The sequence below is a fragment of the Leguminivora glycinivorella genome, chromosome 11, assembly GCF_023078275.1.
Source record: "Leguminivora glycinivorella isolate SPB_JAAS2020 chromosome 11, LegGlyc_1.1, whole genome shotgun sequence".
Lineage (NCBI taxonomy): Eukaryota > Metazoa > Arthropoda > Insecta > Lepidoptera > Tortricidae > Leguminivora > Leguminivora glycinivorella.
Genome location: NC_062981.1, coordinates 6,699,366 through 6,723,871, shown reverse-complemented (window position 1 = coordinate 6,723,871; position 24,506 = coordinate 6,699,366). Strand labels below are relative to the sequence as shown.

General features: G+C 36.2%; 1 protein-coding gene and 2 long non-coding RNA genes across 3 annotated transcripts in view; 2 read left to right on the top strand and 1 right to left on the bottom strand.

Moving 5' to 3' along the window:
• Positions 1 to 465: 465 nt before the first annotated feature.
• LOC125230912 lies at positions 466 to 1,335 on the bottom strand. Its single transcript, XR_007177567.1, has 3 exons — positions 1,247 to 1,335; positions 1,028 to 1,138; positions 466 to 844 (listed from the first exon to the last, which is right to left on the bottom strand). It is a non-coding gene; the product is annotated as an uncharacterized LOC125230912 (long non-coding RNA).
• Positions 1,336 to 1,679: 344 nt separating this feature from the next.
• Positions 1,680 to 3,701, top strand: LOC125230914. The gene is made up of 2 exons (XR_007177568.1): positions 1,680 to 2,219; positions 2,307 to 3,701. It is a non-coding gene; the product is annotated as an uncharacterized LOC125230914 (long non-coding RNA).
• A 6,003-nt stretch (positions 3,702 to 9,704) lies between these two features.
• LOC125231319 (6-phosphofructo-2-kinase/fructose-2,6-bisphosphatase-like) overlaps positions 9,705 to 24,506 on the top strand; it is a 36,536-nt gene continuing 21,734 nt past the window's right edge. Inside the window, exons 1-2 of the mRNA XM_048136760.1 lie at positions 9,705 to 10,152; positions 16,347 to 16,696. Of these exons, the coding sequence (XP_047992717.1) occupies positions 16,357 to 16,696 (340 nt within the window). The 5' untranslated portion in view covers positions 9,705 to 10,152; positions 16,347 to 16,356. The remainder of the gene's footprint in view (positions 10,153 to 16,346; positions 16,697 to 24,506) is intronic.

Here is a 24,506-nt window from a genome sequence, read left to right as displayed (position 1 = left end):
AAAATATTTCTTTAAATTCGTAACTCTGATGTAAAATGATATTTTGCGTAGCGAATGATTTAATTTCACATGCTTCATTTTTCGGCAAACCAAATTCAGCAAACAGTTCAAAGTTAACCTTTATAGATCCAAAAGCAAGCCTTCTCGCTTCGAGAATATGTTTAATATGTCTACGAAGAGCGCACAGAAACTTTACCGGTGAGTCATGGAGGCTACTCTCTGGTCCACGCACTCTGTATGATGCTATTCTACTACGGAAAGCGCTGCTTATTTTTTCAATATCAGGAGTTAATTGAACAGAGTTATTATTTTTATGCAAGTTAGTGCGCAAGTGAGCAGAAAAGGCTTTACTTGGAATACTTATGTCACACACTGAACAAAATATGGAGCTATTATGAGGCATTTTGCCTATTGACATAGGAATAGACTAAATTAGACGTAAAAAAGATTAAAGATTATTTATTGGCTTTTTTTATCTGGGAAAAAGGTTCCTTCATCTGTAAAGTCGTCCTTACAACGCTTTAGAATCTTATTTATTCCATCTACTATATCCGAAACGGAATCCACACGATATTTAAAATTAACCAGCGCTTTCTCCCAACGGGCTTCAGATGGAACGTTTTGAATATCTACTACGTTATACAGTTTAAGATCAATAAAAAGATCACCGGTTAACGAAGCTGTGCGACGCACGTAGCCGCCTGGGACGCGACGTATCAGCACGGACGACAGAGAGTTGGCAGCGGATGCTCGACGCTGGGCTTCAACATGTCCTTCGTCACCCCAGTTTGAAAACCAGCCTGGCTTACAATCAGGTGTCTCTTTCTTCGACTTGGTTGTCGTACTGGAATATTAAAAACTTATTTATATTATCGAATACAACAAAATATAATTAGTTAATTAGGTAAGTACTTAACATTTAAGAATTTAAATACTATGGTTTAAAATGTTTAGATTCAAAGGCTAATTACAATTAGTTAAGTAAATATATGTATTACATATAAAATAACTGAATTGAATTAATTACCTTTTAGTTTTGTCTTCTTCATCAAGGTCAGTGTCACTGTCCTGCAACGTATCAGTTATTAACACGGACGATGCGTGCTTTTTCACAGTTTTCTTTGGTTTGATCTTCTTGCTGTAATATTAAAAACTTTATATTACTTCCAGTTCTCATAAATAAAGAGAAATAAATAAAAAGTTCGCATTTGTAGACAAGTTTTCAAACACAGTTTTAATTAATTACCTTTTACTAGCACATTCTTCGACGACGTTTCTGTCCAGCGACCAGCCCGCGTCACGTTTCGGGATCTGAGAAGCGTTTTTCCTTTTGGTCGTTTTCTTCTGAGTCCTACAATACATAGTGATTATCCATCAGATCATTAATAATAACAAAAATTAATAATAAGTCAATAAAATCTTAAATTTAATTAAAATACATACTTTAATGATCCAGATTCATCCTCAGAGTCGAGGTCTTTCTTAGACTGGATTACATGGTACTCAAAGTCAGACCTGAAAATAAAAAATAAGATTCTGTTATGTTCAGTCGAACGAGATTTCACAGTTGTACTTGTACCTCTCTCCAGCGAGGGTTATAAATTTTAAGTTAAAGTTAATACCAATACGCACTTAACTCGCATAAAACTGCTACTTAGAAGGATACTTACTTATCGGTAAATTTAATCGAGAACAAACATCACTCAACACCATATTCAGAATAGTTTATAGCTAAATAAAATATTACAAACTTACGAACATTGTTTCAAGGTGAATTTCTCCGTGTACGTAAAACTCGCACTGTAACACTTGCACTTGTTAGAAAATAGTAGAGGAAATGAATAAGCCAGGGGTTTTATTAATAAAACGAAACTGACGTAAAGTCATGAGTTAACAACCTAAAAGCAAATTATAACTAACATAAACTACAACATTTGCAAAAATACAGTAAGAAACCAATATAATACAAAGGTTGATCATCACTGTAATATAATATTCAACTCAGCTAATTATTGAAAAACAAAAGTGTAATATTTCTTTTGTCGGAAACAAGAACGAATGTCGCCGCGTTAAGACCGCGTTCAATGTGCAAGCTATAATAGCTAATAGCTATACTATATTTTGTTACTACGAAGTTATAAATAGAGCATTTAACAAATTAAAATTACAACAGTTCGAGATTTCAAGCCGGGTGCATTATCAGTTTCAAAATCAGAATGGTATGTATTTTACTTTTATTATATTCTGGTATCTTTGAGTACTTTTATTTGGTGTTGAAATATATTTAACTTGATATTTTTTTACAGGGCTCGCAACCTATTAACCACGCTGCTGAAATGACTGAAACCACACCATTTTATTCGCAAGTTTGTGAAAAACCGAATGATCCGCTCAATTATTCTCAAGACATGGATGCGTACCTGAAATACCAGGATTTGCTCCTGAATCCATCTTTAGAAATTCCATTATCAGGTACACCAGCAAAAAGTCAGAAGAAAATCGCTAAGAAAGGAAAGAGGAAAATAAAAGAAATGGGTTTAAATTCCCATGTCATCAGAAAGGTTACAAAAGGAAAGCGTCTGATTAAAATCAGTATATCCGATTTGGAGCAATCAAATATCGAATCTAATGGGGTTACAGTACAATATGTTGTTCAAGATGACTATGATGAGTTATTAAATGCAACTGAAGGTCTGGTAGAAAAAATTGTAAAAAAGTTGAGTGAAGTGAGTAATTATTAGAAAATTTTATGTTATAAAATGTACTTTACTTTTTAGTTAGTCGTCGTGCTTGTAATATATCTCATTACTTAAATAAAATGGTTTCATGATAAATTAATTGTTTTATTTTTAACATACTAAAACATAGAGAATAAATACGATATTATTTTTAGAGTTTTACCACTCACAATATAGTTGAAATATGTATACTGAGATCTATTATATATCAAAACCATTTATAATTCATGTAAATCGTGATCATTTTATAAGATAAACATAGCGAGTGAGCAACCAGGTAAACTGACTCAAATTACAACTAAATGAGTGATTGCAATTTCGCATACTGTTCAATGTATGTCATGATTTTAATATAATCAAAATTTGAACCTTATATCTTTATGAAAAGTTCTGCTTTGCAAAGTGCAGTATATGACATACGCTAGCCTTTAATTTATACTGAACTCTTTGTTATGGGTGTCAAAGAAGATCATATTTTATATACGTTATTTTAAACCATATATTACAAAATTCGTAGTAGATATGACGTGGGAGTACGTAATCCGAAACAGCCAATAGCATAACTGGGTCTACATCACACTTATAAAGTTTTTACAATGTTTCATATAAATAAAAATGGTGATGTGTAGTATGTCGGGTTGTGACGACCGACAACCTCAACACGTAAACCATTCCTTGGCTTGGCCAACCGAGGCATGTAGTGTTGAATTCGAGACTTGGGGATCTCTGTATTTACGCGGTCGATAGATATGGAATCCCATACCCGGAGGGGGTCAAACTCAATCGATGCATGTAAAACGCGACTACACCAGAGTTCACACTTTGGGGGTCCATTCGTGTTCTGCGACGCTGACGAGCTGATCAGACACGTTGTGTGTAAACGCCACTGTCAATCGAGCAAACGCTTGAGAGAGACCACATCTGAGATTGGCCACCTCGGAGAGTGTGTTGCGTTAAGCTTTTGCTATTTAATATCATACCTAACTTAACTTTACGGCTTACATTTTCGAAATGGACCATTTAACAACGAACACCATACTTCATCTGTTTCAATCAAATGAACGAATCCGAAATGTTAAGTTAAATATCTGATTGCGCTTTTACAGTTCACAAGTTCTAATTCTAAATATGCAATCGTAAACCTTGTGTGCTTTTTAAACCATCAGAAAACCTATTGAGAGTTTCAAATCATGAGAAAGCCGATTAGGAGTTTTAAATCATCAGAAAACCTATTGAGAGTTTCAAATCATGAGAAAGCCGATTAGGAGTTTTAAATCATCTGAAAACCTATTGAGAGTTTCAAATCATGAGAAAGCCGATTAGGAGTTTTAAATCATCTGAAAACCTATTGGGAGTTTTAAATCACCAATAAACCTGAGTACGAGTCCTAAATATGAAGTGATATTGGGAGTTTTCAAATCTTTGATTTGAAACTCCCAATAATCACCTACTATTAAGATATTTAAAATATAATTTTCCTATTTGGGTGATTCTTGAAAGTGTAAATTACGGGAAAAAAGTACCCGTAACATTGAAATAAATCATCAAACTATTTTTTTTTCTATTAAAGTACCACATAATCTAACTGGGGCATGAATGTATTTTTATTTAAGGTTAGTAGAATTAACTTAAAAAAAAAAATCAAATACCTGAAACATCATTACCCTGATGGTGCGTCCATTCGTCTTTTTTTGAATAAACTGTTACTAAAAAGAAGAAGTCAGGGATTAAAATCAACTATAGCTTTAAATTAAATCTTTAAAGCATTAGTCTATGATTTCAATTTAAAAAAATGGTGCCTGTGTTTACTGTATTTTCTTGAGCATCTGTAATGAAAGGTCTGTCCGGACCTTAGCTATCACTCTCTTGGTGCCTCACTAAGCAACGTGCACATCCCTACTTAAACACTTTTCAAGGAATTGAGCCCACCGTGCCTAATAAGCGTCCGTAACGCTCCCGATACCGCGGGGAGGGGACATGACAAGTCGTAGGAATTCTGAGCTATGACGGTAAATATATCATTTCCCTGGCTTTGGTTCACTGTGATTATCATTACCCTTTATTTTTGTATAAAATGTATTACTTGCAATAAGCATATCGTGTTTAGTAATAATAATAGTATATGGATGACTGCATGTATTGATTATTTAGCCATCTTCATATTAATTACAGTTTCTGCAAAATCGACAAAAAACATACTTTTTTTTCATTCCCCTGGTTCTCATTCCCTCGGATTTTAAACAGGGTAATGATAATTTTACTAAGCTTTTTGGACTGTATTCATTAAAAGTTTTTTTTCATTCGATAAATATGCTTATGATTAAATATAATTTCATATTTTATTACAAAAATAAAGACATTTGTTTAAAAATAATACGCCAAGGGAATGACATCAGAATCGAATTCTCAGGAATGACCCCATTTATCATGAATTAATTTCCGTATTACTTAAATATAAAATTAATTAATTTATTAGCCAAATAAACGATTATCTAACAATATGTAGTACTAATTATCTAGTAACTAATTGAACTAATTTTAATCGTTACTTAATTAAGTTCTATATCACAATTTTAATTTTTCTACTCCCGAACTGTTATTCGTCATTCCTGTACGTCTATGCACGACCCGCATAGATTTTTAAAACCCTACATAATAGTTAATATGTAATTTGTTTTACAAGGGGGCAAAGTTGTTGTTTAACAGCACGTGCCAATATTGATACCCGAGGAAGCGAAAGATTCCAACATTGAATCGCGAGCGTAGCGAGTGGTTCAAAAAGTGGAATCTTGAGCGTTGCGAGACTTGCGAGGGAATCAAGACACGAACGTTAAACAAACTTTGCCACCGAGTGAAACACAAAATTTTTCACCACACCAACACTATGAAAATATGAACTGTAATATAACGCCGTGTCTTGCGTCGCGTCTCATCGCGTCGTCTACTTCCATATCGATAAGGTTTGTTTTCGTATGCGTCGCATCGCCGTCGCGCGACCGTCGCCGTCGCGTCTCATACTTCCATATCGATAAAGTTTGATTTCGTATGCGTCGCATCGCCGTCGCGCGACCACCGCGCGACCGTCGCCCACGCAAGCCACGGCGTAAGAGAGCGCGCACACGGGCAACTGTTGCCGGCGACTTTTTTGTCGCGACCATGGCCTAGTATGAAAATGCGCACACGAGGCGACGCAACTTTTCATACAAATACGAAAGTCGCCGAGCAACTGTTGCCCCGTGGGCGCGCACCCTTAAACATCAAAATAAATAAAATACTTCAATTTATTTAACGTTTATGATTCAAAATCATCATAATTTGTGAGTGAGTTTAGTGAAACGTCCCACTTTGTCGGTTCTAGTTACGGAGCTACGGGCAGTTTAGTGAAATATGGCAAAACCTACCGAAAATCGGTTTTTAATAAAAACTGATTAATAAGACTCTAATAAAGCTATTATTTTGATGCCGGTGCATAAATGTCAAGCACCTTTTCAGGGCCTCAAAGTTTAGTGCCGACCGTCCTACTTTGTCGGTTACATATTAAACCGTGGATATCATACTTGTGACTGTTTTAGGGAAAACTTCTTACTTTTTCAATGAGTAATTGTAATATAACAAAACTTAAGCTATCTTTTGGTGAAATAATTATGTCTGTATGTCAAATAGTTATTTTTTTTATGTATTCAAATATTGCAAAAGTGAAAAAGCGACAACTGTTATACTTTGAGACGGCAAAAAACACATTTGTACTTTGAAGTTATGGAGTGATGGGTATCAAATAAATCGCCACACTTTAAGGATTTCAAATTAGTCAAAATCAGGTATGTGACCTTGACAGTTTTAATACAAAAATATTCTGAAGCTAAAAAGACCGAAATAGTTCTATGGATCCCTTCAGTCAAAAATATAATTTATTATATTCTAGTGGCTCTGGGCTGAGCTGTGGGGCCGTTCAAGTATTACGTAAGCATAGAGGGGTGGGTTTTTTTTTCTTTTCTTATTTTTAATGACATGGGACGTAGGGGGGAGGGGTCTAGATGATGATTACGTAATATGTTTACATAAGCATGGGGATCGGGTAAGAGCTATGCTTACTTTGCTGACTAGGGTGTTGGAGGGAGAAGGGGGGGGGATAATTGTAATAAATCTACTTACGTCTTATGTGAACGACCCCCTTAGACCTTCGCGATATTATTAGAAAACGCAAAAGTGAAAAACACTTAGTTCTTTTAGGCAAATTATCACATTGACGTCAGTCAGTCAAGGAGAGCCGACCCCAAATGAAGGGATAAGGCTTAGGACAAGAAGAAGAATCACAGGCAAGTCACGTTAGTCTTTAGCGCCGTACGCGCTATTGGCGCTTAAGTCCTTTATGAAAAAATGCAAAAACTGTCCCGTTATCATATAATCTGGTCACTGGTCATAGAATCTCATGAACATAAATACAGAATAATAAAGAGTTATTTAAAAGTTTTATTTCGTCTATTACCTAGGGTCACGGTTGATGGGCAGGATATTCAATATGTCGACGAATATATCTATTTGGGCCAGATAGCATCCTTCGAAAACAGGCAGTCTAAGGAAATCGATCGACGCATCGAAAATGCCTGGAAGAGCTTCTGGTACATGAAGGCGCTAATGAAGGCCATGAAGGGCAACCTTCCACTGACACTAAAGCGCAAACTCGTCGACATGTGTATCCTGCCTATCCTAACCTACGGCGCCCAAACTTGGTCGTTAACGGAAGCCGAAAAGTCCCGACTCAAGATTTGCCAACGAGCAATGGAGCGCAGCATACTTGGAGTTCGTAGAACCGATCGAGTTAGAAACACTGAACTGCGCTCCAAAACAGGTATAATAGATGTGGGTGCTAAAACAGCCAAACTTAAGTGGGATTGGGCAGGGCATGTATGCCGGATGCACCCGGAACGGTGGGCCAAAGTGACGACCAAAGAAGAGATGGCGGGACGACCTCGACGTATTTTGCAGAGACTGGCAAGAGCGGGCATCAAACCGTGAGGACTAGAGAAAGGAAGGGGAGGCCTTTGCCCAGCAGTGGGACACCATATAGGCTATAAAAAAAAAATTCGTCTATTTCGATATATATGACTTATGATTAGTACCTAATACCTGTTATAGATAGACTTTATAAATTAAAAATATATTTTATCACAAACATTTTCATGGATACTAATTCGAAAAACATGACAGCTACTCGTATGATTTAAAAGTTGAGTTGAAGTTGAGTATACTTATACTCTATTTTCAGCGTGTGGACTACCGACCGACAAAGTGGGTCACTAAACTTGAGTCGAAAATAAATTTAGTTCAAATTCCGTAAAAATAGATCAAACAAACGACATTAGTATTAATGACTATTATGTTAATAATAACAAATCTTTATATCATAGATAAAATGTGTTTAATATACCACACACATGTATTTCACTGAACAAGCACTAAAGTTTAGTAAACCGACAAAGTGGGACGCTCCCTACAGAAAATCACTAAACTTTATTTGCATAAAAAAGTACTTAATATTTGATGTTTTCATACTTTTTATGCTTGATCAGTGTGTTTTTAAGTAATCATATGTTTTAAATTGATATACATAGGTAATTTGTATTTTTTTAATATTATAATTTTCAAATATATCTTTATTAACTTTTTTAGTATAATGACTAACTTAAGGGCATCCATAGAATTATTTCTACTTTTTTTATCATAATGAATACATTTATAAATACAATTTTAATGATAAAACTGCATGTTGTCCTATAAATTTGGAAAAAATAGACATATTCACGTTGCCATATTTTAGTTTTGTTTTTAAGTTTAAGTCTCCGTAACATTAAAACTACTATGATTACGTACATTATTTAGACTTATTCGTAATCCCTAAAGTATGACGATTTATTTGATACCCACCACTCCATAACTTCACACTACAAGTGTGTTTTTTATTTACCATCCCATACTTTAACCAACGTTTTCTCAATTGTCGGTTTTACGCTTTTGCAAACTTGAAGAATTACAAAAAAAAAATTATAGCACCTAGAGACATGATTTTTTCAACAAAAGATAGCTTATGTTCTGTAGTATTAGGAACTAGTCGTAAGTCCATATCGACAAAGTGGGACCTTTTCCTATGCACAAGCACATTTATACGTGAATTCCAACACCCAGCCTTAGACATCAAGTTAAAATTTTTATGAAATTACTTTGCACTCTTGTGGATAAAATGCACTTTTGCTATCTGCTTTCGAATAGCAAAGAAAGCCTTTATCAGTTGGTGTGGTGAAAAAGCGGCTTTCCGCGCATGCGCGCAGTATCGAAAAAACTGAAAACGCATTGTTTGGCTCTGTAACCATGGCAACGCATTGTTATAACGATACTGCGCGCATGCGCGGGATGGCTTTGGGCAGCTGAGTTGACAGTGCAAACCTTTGCGTCAAAATACAGGAAACAATATGAATTTCACGAAAGTTATTCAAGAAAACTATTAAAAACTAAGTGCATGCTCGTAGAAAAAGTATTGTATAAATGCAACGGTGTTTAACTGGGTCAAAAAATACTTGTGGCGTCTTAATAACAATTTTCGGCTTTGCCTCAAATTGTTACCCACGCCACTCGTCTTTTTTGACCTCCTTTAAACGCCTGTTGCATAAAATACTATTAATATAGTTTTGAAAAATTGTGGTGGATGCCGTGGATGTCATTTTAATATATGACAAAAATAAAACTGCTATTAAACAAGAAAGTGATAAGTGCAGGTATTCGTAAAGTGTCATTTTTGCAACTCTCTTATTTGTCACAAAATTTGAGATGCCATGAATGCGAATAAATAACATTTAAAAAATCGCGCCAAGTCCGAAGCTCCTAGCTCCCACCAGTGGCGGACCGAGCGCGCCCGAAGTAGAATCGATGTCAATGCGACCCGTCCCCGACGGCGACGGCCCACTTCGTTATCTCGCTTCGCTTTCGTTGCCCCTGCACCGCAACACCGCTGTACAGTGCGAAACGAATCCGCGCCGGACGCACCGCGTAAACAATAACACGTTGACAAAATACTAGAAATCTAACCACATCGTGCTGTCCTAGTTGTTACAATGCGTAAAATACGCTCCGGTGTAAAGTAAATAAGTGAATTGACAGTTTTTCGTGGTATATTTGCAATCCGCGGCGTATTGGACAGCAAAACTGTATAATTTTTGTGTTATATCCCCTGTGAGATGTTGGGGGAAAATTTTGGTTAAGAAGTTGACTTTGGACGTTTACTGGGACTTGTCTCGAATGTGTATTGAAACGTTTATTGCCATACACGGGCGCACTGCTATGCGCCACGATTTGGTGCATTTCATACGGCATACATCTTCCGATCACTACTGCGAAGGAAGGATTTAGTTTTTGCGGCCAGGTAAGATTAAACTCGAGTTTATTGCTTAACCCTGCTTGCGACTGCATGTAGCTTTATTATATTGCCTTTTTTGCTTACAAAAATGTATCCCTTCTGTTTCTTTAAGTATGAATAATACTAGCGTTTGTAATGTAGGTACTCGAATCATACTCAAGCAAGTTTGGCATGTAAAACAGTAGTTAGAAGTAGATAGTTAGTCTTAATGATGTTATCATAATTACCTTTTACTATCAGAAAAAGTAAAAAAATACAAGTCATGTCTGTTTATATTGCGCCTTATTTATTCACATTTTGCTAACTATTAGGTACCTATATTCCTCTTTTTTTAGGCACTTCCAAAATTTATGAGTATTTGCAAGTGGTTTATTTATTTTAACCTGAACGATGATGAATTTCCTAAACTTCTAAAATTATAAAACTTTTGAAAACGATGAGATAACTTTTCTCTACTTAAGAATATTTATTTCAAGTTCCTCACCCAGAAAAAAAATTGTTCCTGGTACCTACACAAAATGCTGATTATAGTCAGTCACAGAAACCACTAACATTACTAATCTTGTTATGTAATTTCCAATAAATACAATTCTCACAGGTAGGTTTTTTTTCTCTAAAGCATGCTCAATAAATTAATAAACTAACTAGAATTAATTAGCAAACCGTACGTCAGTGCGACTTATTAATTATTCAATGCCATGCTGACAGTGATAATACGAAAACGACTTTTTACATCAACACAAAACATAAAACTACCCTTCCTTACACTCATTTTATTCACATGCAAATAATTTTAGTAAAACAACAATGCATTTTACTCAGAATTGGGCAGACGAGAAGACCTAGAATTTTTGAGGATTTAAGAAAATCAACTGTAAAGGGCATTTAAATGAAAATAGAAATACATATAAAACTTACCTACTGCAATCCACTCTTCGTAATTTTTTTTTAAATAAACGGAGAGGAGAGACTGAGGACAGAAATACGTAGGTACTTCATCATTGTCTTGAATGCAAAACCAGCAGCATGTTAAATAAAGAAACAGGTCATCACAATATAATATTCTCTCTTATACAAAGGGTCTGATTAAACGATTGCAAACTTGGCATTAATTTATTACTCGTAACAAGCATGAACAAAGAAAATTTTCATATTCTGAACTCGTCGTCCTTGCTACTTTATGCTCTGCTTCACTCGGTGCTTGGGTGCCTTCACACATTACAATGTACTGGTACGTAACGCTGAATTAAATATCTTCAATAAAATTCCTTGGTAGCTGTCTGCAGTTACCTAGGTACCTACCTATTCTTAGCAGCAGCAAGTATTCTTAGATTTTATACCTAACTTTTATGATTCTGACCCTTGTCTTGTAACATGCCTGCTCCTGCTCCCTGTGCCACTGCTCTGACAACACTAAAGCACTTATCAGGGACACGTCTTGAATTTCTGTCGTGGCTCGATCTCTCGACCTCTTTCTTCTAAGGCAGTATATTCCTCCTAAGTCATGAGCTGATAGCATTCATATGCTTAATTTAGGGAAGAAATGAAATAATCGTTTTATCAACTATTACAACCACTTAAAACGGCAATTGAGTTATATGTTATATACCTAGGATATCATTACATGTGGAAGTGCATATCTATAATTACCAATCGATTTCACGCTTATCTAACTTTTCAAGTTTCACAGTTGCAAAACTTTGCAAAGCTAATGCTTAAAGTTGCCTTCAAACTGGTTTTAACTGGAAATGAGCAGCTCGTTACATGGCCACATCTTAAGAGGGCTTTCATGTGAAAAATAGTGAAATCGCAACCGAGCGCTTAATCATACCGTGTGTGGTATCAAATTAAAAGGGCTTTGCGAGTAGTTTACAAATATATATCACATTATAGGACTTTTTCTACTTGGTCTAACAAAATATGAGAAAATGTCCAAAAGTGGTAATAATTGTACCGGTGAAGGCTCGTTTTCAAAAAATTGCCAAAAATAAATTATAGCAATTTGTAATCACTAAGGCATACCAGCAATTTAAGTAAACGTTGCAGATTAATTAAGTACAAAACTTACTTCGATGTGATGTAGATTTTCAAAGAAATTGTCACTTAATTTTAGGTAATTTCTGAAAAAAATTGAATTCGTTTTAGCCTTGTTTACTCTTTTTAAAAATCTTATAATAAAAATGTAGTCTAAGAAGTTTGTAGTACAGGATATACGTATTATAAATTTACCAGTTTCAGTATTCTAAATTGTCCAAGTTTTACAAATAAGATCGACTAATCCAGCGCTATACGCGGGTTTTCCTAAACGTGCATCAGAGAAAAAAATCATAATTAATTTACTGAGTTACTTTTCCAAAATCCAGTCTTATTAAGCATCAAGACAAGATGATAAGATGCTCTAATTGAAACTTGAATTAAATATATCTATTGGATAACGGAAAGTGTAGTATTTGACCGACTAAAACTATCAATTTTACATTATCTTGACGTTTTTCTCGAAAGCAGCCTTAATATCTGGAAGGGTGGAATTTTTTTTGCGAATTTAACTAAAAGTGATATACAGGGTAATGAACCTAACGACGTGTCGAATTTAACGGAAAACAAAAAAAAACACGGTGTATATCAAAATCAATTCGACCTATGACTACTAATTATTCACACCTAAAATCTACAAGCTACGAGTGAAGTTGTTATTGTTAGTCCCTTACTGTCCCTACCTTACCTACTGTATGTACCTGAAATTTGGAATTCTATAGTCAGTTCATAAATAATTTATTTTATTTTAATTATGCAAAAACGCACATTATGTACACTACTGCCTACTATAAATGTTCTAAATGCAAAATAAATCACAAAGATAAACAAGTTAAACAACATTAAGTCTTAATTAAATTCAAAAACCAAACATTCGCTAGCTATGAATAGGCATCTTATAATCGGATTTCCTCCATGACGCCAATACTATTACCACACTATTACTATACGATTGACGTTGTGAATCAAATTAAAAAATTAGGTGCTCTGGCTTTAGCCAGCACTACACATTCTTTAATCAATACAGTTTAATGACCTTTATTACAGTTAACATGAATAATTATTTGGTAATGTAATTAAATGATGAAGTACTTAACTAAAATTAACTACTTAATGGATTATCTCACTCATCTCAACGCGATGTAGGTATCATATAAAATGTTTCACATTTTTTATTGCTGGTATTACTATTTAGTCATTTACATGCAAACCGGATTCAGTCTGTTCAGTCCAGATTTAAATTTCTAATTTTTTTTCGTTTCCAAACGTTCATTTGTCCTCCAGTCTCTCCTAGTGGTAAATATAAAACGTCGCGCACTGACACTAACAATAGATCAGCGATGTTTTGCGCCATACACATCGAATGCTAGATTTCCATTCCCAGAATCGCGGCGGAAAATGTGTCTTGGAAAATGCTGCATGAGGGAACGCGTTCTTTCAACTTCAACACATTTGAAACCGGGTTAAAACAGAACTGAAGAAAATAACCTCTTGAAATAAATTAAACTCTTATATATAGATTTATAGTTAGATTAAATTGCTATAGGTAATTATTTATGTTTGTAACTTATTTTTACATATATTATGCTGTATCAGTAAAATAAGCAAGTCCAATATCAAAGGATAGGTACAACAACGAACTATTCAAATAGAGCGGAGTAACAAAAGTTAGCAAAGGTCTCCAGTTTCAGAATTTTAAAACGCTACAGGAGCGTAATTGCTAAAATGGACAGGAGCCCCCCTTTCAATTTGGGAATTTTCGTTAAATATACAGAAAAGCTCATTTAAAAGATATTGCGAAAAAATCTTTAAAATCGAGGTTCCGCTCTTGACTGTTAGTCCTTCAAAACTTAATCAATCGTAACGAAATTTGAGATACTGAATAACAATAAAATTATCTGTCGCACCGTTTAGTTTTTTTGGCTAATTGTTACCAATTTTGAATACTACACCTTTTTTTGCGCAATTATCCGTAAGGCCGTTTTTGGAAATCTTTGATGGGCTCTAGCGTCTCTAAAAATAAGAATATCAAAAAAATCGAAACGGTCCGAGACAGATATAAGTACTCTATCTTCAAAAACCAGGGAGGAAATAGTCGAGAGCGTTTGTAAGGAGAATTGACCCCTCCTGTATCGTCTTAAATGCGAAAGCGTAGAATCTTTAAAGATAGATTGCAACCATCAAAACTACCTACATAATACTTAATAAAAAAACTCAGAGTCATAATTAGGTAGGTAGGGACAAATGGTACAATAAAGTTATATGCGAGACCATTCATAATAAAAATGCAAGAATTTGTCCTTTTATTCTCAGGGATAAGTAATCAACACGTTAGTGAATGACTCGTACGTAATTTTCTAGTGATGCAGACAGTGCCGTCAGTACCTTGGTACGAGTATGTTGCCAACTACTAGGTGGAAGAACGCACAATTCAACGTTTTCTTTAGCATATTACAAGTGAACGCGTCACTAAGTTACATAAATCAAGTGTAGAAGTTACTAGTATATTTAACGATGACATTCTTTGAAAAAAAACCTAAGCAGAGCGATTTGTCTTGTCTTGGCGGAGGCGCTGCCGTGCACCCAAAATTGCGCAGGGTTTTATTTAGACAAAAATTTAAGGTTGTGATTTTATGATGACGAGTAGTAAATCTATCTATCTTGTATTTCTTTCCCATCACGGAACAATGGTATTTCGGACATTTGGGAGGCGTGCGCGGGGCCGAAGCCAACGCGTAGAGGCCCTTTCGTCACTTTAATGACATGTAAGGGGTACACCGAGCGGATGTTGCCCTTGCCCATATCATGGGACACACGCAGAGGCAACACCCGCCAGGGTATAAGGACTAAGTATTTTAGAGTTAATGGAATCTAAAATGAACTGGGCTATTTTGATGAAAGTGATGGACTAAATACTGGGCTATGGATAAAAAACCGGACGCCTGCCTAATAAAACGGTATCCAATTTTATTTCCGGCCTATCTATCTTGTATTTATTATTATGAGATACATTTTAGGTACTATATGACCTAAAATGTATTTCATAATAATAAATTAATACAAGATAGATAGGTAAGGTAGGTACATACAATACAAGGTAATATAGGCGGTTTAACCTAACAAACACTACGGATATTGCATAAGAAGCGTAAGTGCACACTAAGCAACGTACGTAGCAAGTACGTAGGTCGAGTTAGGTTTTAAAAATCGAATTCTAATGCTTAGACTCGAGAAACTACTAGATCACACTAAATTGACTAAACTACATTTCGCATAGGTACAGCTCGCGGTTTCCAGTAGGTCACATTTAACATTTAATATTTTCTTATTACTGTTAGGTAATGTAAATGAAAAAAATCCCTAAGGTACAGCGGGGCAAATCTCGACTGGGGGACAATTGTAACTAATCAATTTTTTCCATTATTACACTATGATGTTGAGTTCTGCATGTATCCACTGAACACGCCTACCATATAACTCTATAACTGGTGGACACTCTATGCAAACATTGTAAAACCATAAATTAAATATAACAAGATCATACCATCCCATACATTAAAATGCGACCGCCTCCGAACGCGCTTACACTCCACCACACATAGATGGCGCCACAAAAAAAATGTCTTGTAGCTTTCGATTATACTTGTAGATGGCGTTAAGTGTCACTTTTGACATAGATTTACGGCTCGGAATTGACACTTAATGCCAATCTACAAATAATGCTGCGGGAGCGCGGCGTCGACGCCGCGTGGGCGTTGGAGAGGCGACGACGTTCGCGAGACGCTAGATGTGGGGGGACCCTGAGTCGAGTTAGTTACCATTAGAAGCTTTAGATGATAGTTTAGAAGTAATACCTACCTAGTTAGAGCAGTGAGGTGTAGTCATAATCATGCAGTGTAGGCAGTTAAAGAAATCATCAACTACATACTAACTACTAATAACAATATTTTAATTTAGGTGTCTACTTACCTTACATTTACAATGACTATCTACGCTAATTTAGTATAGTACTTAGCTGATGCATGCTTGTACAACTGCAATTGTTTATTTAAGTTTAATGCAATGCGACACATTTATTTGCAAATAGCTAACAACGCATGCATTGTTTACAAAACAAAGCACGCCCGCTGCTGACGTCACTGATGGCTGTCAAAATATTGTTCCAGATCGCAATCGATGGCGCTACTGAGCATCCGAGGCGATTGGTCTACGTTTCTGTTCCTTATATACTACAAAATCTACTCAGCGATCGTTTGGTTGGCCGGCAATCACTGCCGTGGAGCTGATAAGGGTCGCTCAGTGATAAGCGGCGGAGTTGGCGGACAGTCGCCAGCAGGCCTTCACAAAGTGCGCACGCGTCGACGTAGACCGCAACAGCAGCATCGTGCTAAGCACATCGTCGCGTTGACCAGGAGACCCTCGTTGAGAAGAATAGTCATGGCACCCGGAGCGAGCACCGCCCACACCATGCTGGAGGACAAGGAGAAAGCCCTCGGAGCCTTGGCCACTGCCACAGGTCAGTCCACTTTTGTTTTTTTTTTCATCAAAAGTGAACGCTTTCAACAATGACCTTAACTTCGAACATATCAATAAAAGGCTGGCTTAAGCCAGCTCGCTTTCAGTTCTGGCACCTTCGGTGTGCAATTTGACGAGCACGAATTGGTTTACATAAAATGTAGGTGAAGGAAAAGGCGTTATTTACATGGTTTTGACGGTACAATGAGACCGGTGTCGTGTTAGGTTAGGTTAGTACTTCAACAATGTTAACTGTTTAGTTATGTTATGAGTGGTTATGATGTCAATTTGAAAATGAGAATCACTTGCTAATTGTTTGGATTGTTAATCTGCTCAATTAGTTTTGACTTTACTTTAGAATTTAACTTTTTTCAATCATACCCTCATAATTTCTGAAAATAATCAAACAAGCAAGAGTTGTTGTTGTTTACAATCGAATTATGGAATTTTCTTGGGTACAAAATAAAATAGCAATCATACCATAAATTAAAATATACATTTTACATTTAAGGCGTAAACTCTTTACATTTATTCAATTTCAAAATATGTATGTTTTAAAAACACCACTCTCTTCCGGAGTTGTGCTACTTCCTTGAAGTCTGTCCTCGACGACTAAATTACTTCATACATCATGTTTGGAAGCTAGTTCGATCTTTGAGGAGCTGAGTTCAAACTTCAATTACGTCCTTTAATTTGCTCATCTATCCGGCTTAACCGATGGACTCTCCATTTCTATGGCACCGTCAATTAGGAACGAGCGATTTCCGCAGCTGGCTTCGACCGAAGTCCAACTGTAAATAGATTCCACGTTATTGCAAGCCCTTGGCAGTCAACCAATACAACATTTCCCATGTTCGGTTTGGAAATTTCGATTTATAATTTATTCATATTGATCGCACCCACAAGGAACCAGATCAGTCAAGAATAAAATATCCGTACCGGAATTACTTTTTGCCTTGATACAATTGGCGCGTTTGTTTTGGCAGCGTGGTTAAGGCTAACTTACTCAGTCTGATCAAACGATCCAAGACTGCCCTGGTGTCGCATCGAGAGTATTGCCAGTTACCTAGATTCTGCATCGCGATGGCAAGAAGCCAAAGCTACTGTCTCATCGTCTTGTGGGAAATTTTGCAAGTCCTATATTTCAGCCAGGTACTTTTAGCTAAACACGAGGCGTAAACGTGACATTGGATTAGGCTAATGGTTTTTACTGTTTGTACATATTAACTGCATTAGTGGACAATTGGACATTCCGATAACGTTATGTGTATAAACATGGTAGATTATTTGTGCAATCTGTTGTTTACCTAGTCCTGCACTCATGGAACGTTTCTAATGTTCGATCGAATGTTAATTGACCATAAAAACTTTAAGATAAATATTTTAAGGTTTTATTGAATAAATAAGCAAATAAAGTAAATAATAAGTACAAAAAAAATCCACAGCACAGGCTTCGTCAAATATAGTATCTATGTCATGTCAAGTAGGTTATTAACATATATATAAAAAAAAGGAACACAACATACACCTAAATCTAAAATAACCCTCCCTGGATCGTACCTGGCTCAAAAGTCCCCATTATACCCGCCGCATTTCCCCGCTGAACTGCAATGGAGACCTGTTGGACCAGATACGACCCAGAACGAGGATCACAGCCCCTCTCCCGCAAACGACGCCCTAATTCCCCGAAAAAGGAGCGAGCCTCTGAACCCCAAGGCCCCGCTGTCTCAATTGCCACCGGCACAAAGTCATAATCGGTTTCCAACGCGGAGTACTTTGTGTGCTTAGACTTTGCCGCGGACTCCGCCGCTGAGCCAGCACAACTTGTAGTCTGCCTCAAATGGGATGCAGCGTAAGTGCTGACACAAGTTGCATCCCACACGAGACAGCGCCCCCTTCGCCACGGAACCAAGGTCAGTCCGTCAGGCCTTTTGCCGTCTGTGCGACTCAACCCCGGTGGCTCCAAGACGCAAGGCACATTGGCAGATACCAACGCGCGACGCACGATCTCGTTAATTGAGTGATGTCTCGGGAACCGCCCAGCACACCTTTGGCAACTAAGGCCGTGGTGCCCATCTTCCTCAACCATCACTCCACAGCGGCAACGGTGAGCCTCACACACCCTTGCCCCCAGCCTAAGAGCCGCTAAGATAAATTCGATATAACATTAAGGTTTGACGTCATAAACCTCAAGGGTGACATCAATGTTCAGCTTTGGTCAATTCCCTTGTCTTCTTGCCCACTAATTCAGATCAGCGAGTACCAAAATAATTCAACGGTATTGTTGGCTTTGTTTTATTAAACGTTCATAGCGACAATTGGACACAATGTCGTTACATTGACATTGTATTGTACCTACCACACAAATATCTTTGTAGGTCTTCTGCGGCCTTCGATATTAGCCAAAACAAAGCTGTTGAATACATAGTACAAACTCGAAGATCGAAGACGATACAATACAATACGCACACACTATGTTCGAAGAAGAAGAAAAGTTTAGTAAAAGGACATCAACGTGCAATAAGTAACAAAGATTTCAAAAGTAATGGCACTTTCCGACATGAGTAGGTAATCTGACTGTCCATTGGCTCGGGCGTGACGAAATGTAAAAACATCGTTACATCAATCTTGACCTCACAGTTATCTCGAATCATCATACATATTCAATCCAAGCCCGTTTGCCTCTCTTATGCTGACGTCTTTTATAATTATTCACTTAAACTTGGTTATGTTCCTTTTAAGTTTATACTAAATTGAAAGACTAATATTCTCATAGTTTCATTTGTATTATAAACGGAAACTTACAAACTGTTAACAATACCGTTTGTGACGTAGCCGATTATTTAATTTGTTTAACCGGTGGGTGTGTCACATACCAAACGATTTTCCTGTTTCGTTTGATTATGTTCAAGTACTTGTTATATTACCTATTTGCCTTGCTGTAGTAAATGGGGACATAAAGTATATTTTATTTACACGATATGTTGAGTTCTCTTTATTTAGGTACGTATGACTAGTTGAGTTCTCTTTATTTAGGTACGTATGACTGGAAAGTAATACACGATTTACTCAACATGTAATTTCTTATAAAAAGTAGAAAGTCAAGTTACGCACGTTGAAAGCTTCGAGATTCCAAATAATTGGTATTCAGAATACAAGTTAACGAAAAACAAACCTGCGCGAGGGCATCGCGCCATTGTGACACATATGACGTAGGGCCACGCCCCCGTTGCTACTTGCCACTTGCCACCAGCAAACACAGCAAAACTTGTTATTCTACTTTGCCTAATTAAAAATAAGATTGTGAATCTTGACAAGCCGACAAGGAAGATTGATGGTATAAATGATGTTGGTTTGCAATAATCTTTATGTGTATAACAACAATGTATAACAAACAACATGGAAAGAGAGTTATAATATAACTGTATTGGTTAAATTTACACAGATCGAGGAAAGAATAAACGCATAATAGTTCTAATGGTTTTGGATGTTTGGAACTTTCAATTAAAATAATCAAGTCAATCTTGGTTATGAATTTATAATTCTGTGATATGGGATTATATTCTGGGGTACAAATGCTTTATGGTTAACGTAGTTTTGTGTTCTCAATGTTCCCATTTTCTAGGTTTTGACAGGATAATAAAGTAACAGACCACTGTTTTACAATTGTCATTCTTATATAAATATGATAAAAAACCGATTAGCTAGAACTTGTTTTCGGCATGTGTTTTTCATTTTTATCGTTGCCCCCTGTAAATTTATCTGCGGTTGTTGGCACGTTGATTATCAAATGTTTAACAAAAGCAAACTTATGATTATAATACATCATATTGTCATGTACTTAGATAGAGGTAGAAATAGTTATTTAAGAGTCCCATGTTAGATACGAGATGTATGTATATATATTTACATAGGCAATAAATAGATTACTTACTGCTGAAATGCTGTTTTAGCATTGTAATTAAAATGTTATAGGTAAGTCTTGTATAAAATAAAGAACAGTTGCAATTAGCATGTCACAGCACAAGTTCTTGATGGAATTTTAATTCACCACTACATCATAGTTATACCTGAAATACTCTTTTAAGTTTGGCTATTATTGTGTGTGTATGTCCTCTTGAATTAATACAAACATGCGAGATAATTTATAGTTTACATAAAGACAATGAATGGGTTAGTATTTATGATTAGTGGGCGTTGGCCGGTGGTTGTGGTTGCTATCTATTCGTTAACTATTATATTAGTTTTATTACATCAAAGGACGATAAAGGATATATTTAATCATTCTCATCCCCAAATTTGAATATGAATATTTATGTACAAAATCCAATCAATTATCCGTTGAAATCACGTAGGACCACAAAAAACGTAAACATAATTACAAAAAAATAATAAGTTACCTACCTTTGTCATCAATGTCATCATAGATACAGCAGGTAATCGGTAATGTACCTACTTAACTGAGTACAAAAATAATTAGATAATCCTTTTACCGGAGTGCGTAATCTATTTTTATGAGCATATAGTTATTAATTAATTTTCTTTTTGGGAAGACGTATCCACCGCTGTCTTGACCAACAACTTCATCAACCGATATTTATTCTTGATTATTGTTTTTAACTTTCTTATTACAATAATATTAGTTTAATAGACCGATGACGTTAATCCTAGTTATCTTAGCGGATGCAGCGACGGGTGTATTATCAGTACACAAAGGGTCACATCTCAGGAAATGTTTTGACCCTCGATACGATTTCTTGTCAATACGTTGTTTCCAGATCACGATTTCTCAGCGTGCATCAGAACCAGACGTCAGTGGTTTATATTATAATGTAATCCATGTCTAATTGTCTATGCGTCTAGTCTATGCCTTGGTCTTTTGTTTGAAAAGCTTTGTAGTAGCAATAGCGACTTGTTTTCTACATGTATTTAAATTGTATGATATCATTTTACTAAGTAGGTAATCATTGTAATCAACTAAGTATCTTCTTTTGTTACTTACATGTGTAGGTACACAAGTAGGTACCTACCTTACCACCAAATCTAAGCATAAGTTATAGGCCTTTCATTTTTAATAATATTAATGGTGTTCACATAATTACACATACTATTATCAAAATCGTAATTGAGATTACACATTACTGTCACTGTATGGTTGTATAAAGTTGCAACTCACAGTTTCTTTTAACGTTGTCCGTCGAATGAGATCACTATCTATATTTAGGTAACTCTCTTCAGCCTCTACCGCGCCCCCACTGTCTCATATAAATAAACCGTTTATTGGACTGCCAAGCGTTTTAATTGCAATTGGTTCACTATATTTAACAACATGTCATAAAAGGCCTTGCCAACGGCGGCCGTATCCAATTTAGCCAATGTGCAGTTATTTCTGCTGCAAATTAGTGCTGTGTTCTAACTTTGGAAAATTATGCCATTATCCTTCTCCCGTGTCGATGAACCTCATAACATAAAGTAACGTTCATTCAAATCATCATCTTATTAGATAATTTGATGTGTCCAACTCCTTGTCCTTTTCACGTACGAGTAGAGAGTAGTCTTGACTTGCCCCGCTATATATATTATGATATGATATGATATCATTCAGGTGAGCAACCTGGCCCCTTTCACTTATACTCTCGTGGTCTCTCTTATATGTTTTGATACTTCAGATCCTCTTCAACGACCATTTAAACCCCAAAAACTATACAATTCTGATTTACGCAGTCTTCAAAATAGGTATTTTCTGTTTCTTGGCAGTGTAAGATGCTATACATGTCATGTGTATTGATATAGGTGCGTACGGCGTATACTTTTCCTACACGCGGTCCAAAGTCCGCTCGCATTGGCAACGAACCGCGCCGCGCCTCTCGGGCCTCGCGGTGTCTTAATCTTAACTGATATCTATATCGACTATTTCAGTATCTCTATAAGTATTTTGTCGTATGACTTCACTTGAAGGCATACATAACAGTTTGTCATATAGCAAGTCAAAACAACGAAGAGCCAAACACCAACGTAGAAAAACAGAATCAGCCTCTCTTCAGCTCACTTGCTGTGAGAAAATGCGAAATTAGCTTGTTAAAAAAATTGTACTTGAAGTTAGTAGGGTCTAAAAAATCTAAACGTTTCAAAATTTAAAACTAAAACGGTCAGTAGAATAGCTATGTAAATTAGTATCGTTCTACATGTGTATAAGCGACGTCCATATATTTGAAGCGATGATTTAGAATACCTATTAGATATTTGCACTTTAGGGGCAGGGCACTTTCTTCCGCCACACCGACGTTCTAACAGTTTACAGACATTGCAATTATATTATCAAAGATTAAATGGTTTCAATGGATGTGCCTTACGTATTAGGAGACCGCACAATCCATAGTTGCTGTCTATTATTAGGTACCTATTTATTTTTATTTTCCCTTATTTCCGCAAACGTCGCACTGTTGTAGTGCGGATAAAAATCGATCGCTACACTGACGTAAGCGTCACAAGAACAAGAGTGAATGCAATAAACCACTATCATTACGTAATCCCCTTTTATGCCTATAACATCAATAAGCATTTTCTACACGCGTGTGAATAAAATATCTAGGTGCTGAACGATCTAACAAGGTGATCTAGATTGAATAAGGACAAGAAACGGTAAAATATCTAAGTATGGACAAGGATGATTTATATATAGGAATGACAATCTTCATACTAAACTAAAAATCGTACTTACCTCAATTTTTAGCGCCACCTATTAAATACTATCATAACTACACTGATAATGCTTACCTACTAAATACACTTCGCGCTAAATTTAGCGCTTTGCTTCTTCTTTTCTTATGCGCACTGCCAAGGAGTGGAATTCCTTGCCGGCGGCTATATTTCCGAGCTCATATAACCCGGCAACCTTCAAATCAAGAGTGAACAGGCATCTTCTGGGCGAGCTCACTCCATCGTAGGCCACGTCTTTGCCTTTGGCTAGTCTGTGGTCAAGAGTAAGCCCATTTATAATAAAAAAAAAAAAAAATTTTTTTTCAAAATGTGTATTATTGACGTGATATAAAAAATTATATTAAAATAAAGAAATATGTAATTTGTAGTTTTATCCCGAAAAGGCCCTAAGATTTCAGGGGTACCTACACTTTTTTGTATGGGTTTTGTCAGTCCCGGTATAGGTATATCGTCCTTGGTATAGATACGAATATGGATAATGATATCTTATTACTCGAAACAAATACGAATCACCAATTCTATTAGTTAGGTACTCAACTACAGTTATTGTATTGTTCATGTGTAGGTTTCACCGCGATTCACGAACTCTACGCGGGTAATAGCCTAAGTAAAAAAGTGAAATAAACGACAATAAAAGTTAACAACAACACTAGAGTTAACTATAGTTTTGAGCAAAAATTCAATACCAAAAGCTTATCTTTATCTAGTTTAAGATGAACCAATACACTAACATGAATCAATACACTATGTCACAATACAACCAATAGAGATAAGGCTCTTTTCCCCTCACTAGCTCGGAAACACGTGTTTTGTCCTTCAACACCAGCGGGTAAAAAAGCATTTTATCCACGAGTGGATAAAGTAATTTGACCTGTAGTCATTTTTTCTGCTTTAAAATTGATGAAAGTGAGTGAATCTAGTGATGACGATGATATTACCACCTGTGGAACTACTGGAAGCAGTGATAAACGCGCTTTTTGCGTTGTACTTTTCTCGTTATAGTGAGGGGAAAAGTTTTGTGTTACATTCGGGTGCAAATGTATTTTACTTCTCGTGTGTTAAAAAACTCGCAAGTTCAGGATTCTATTCTC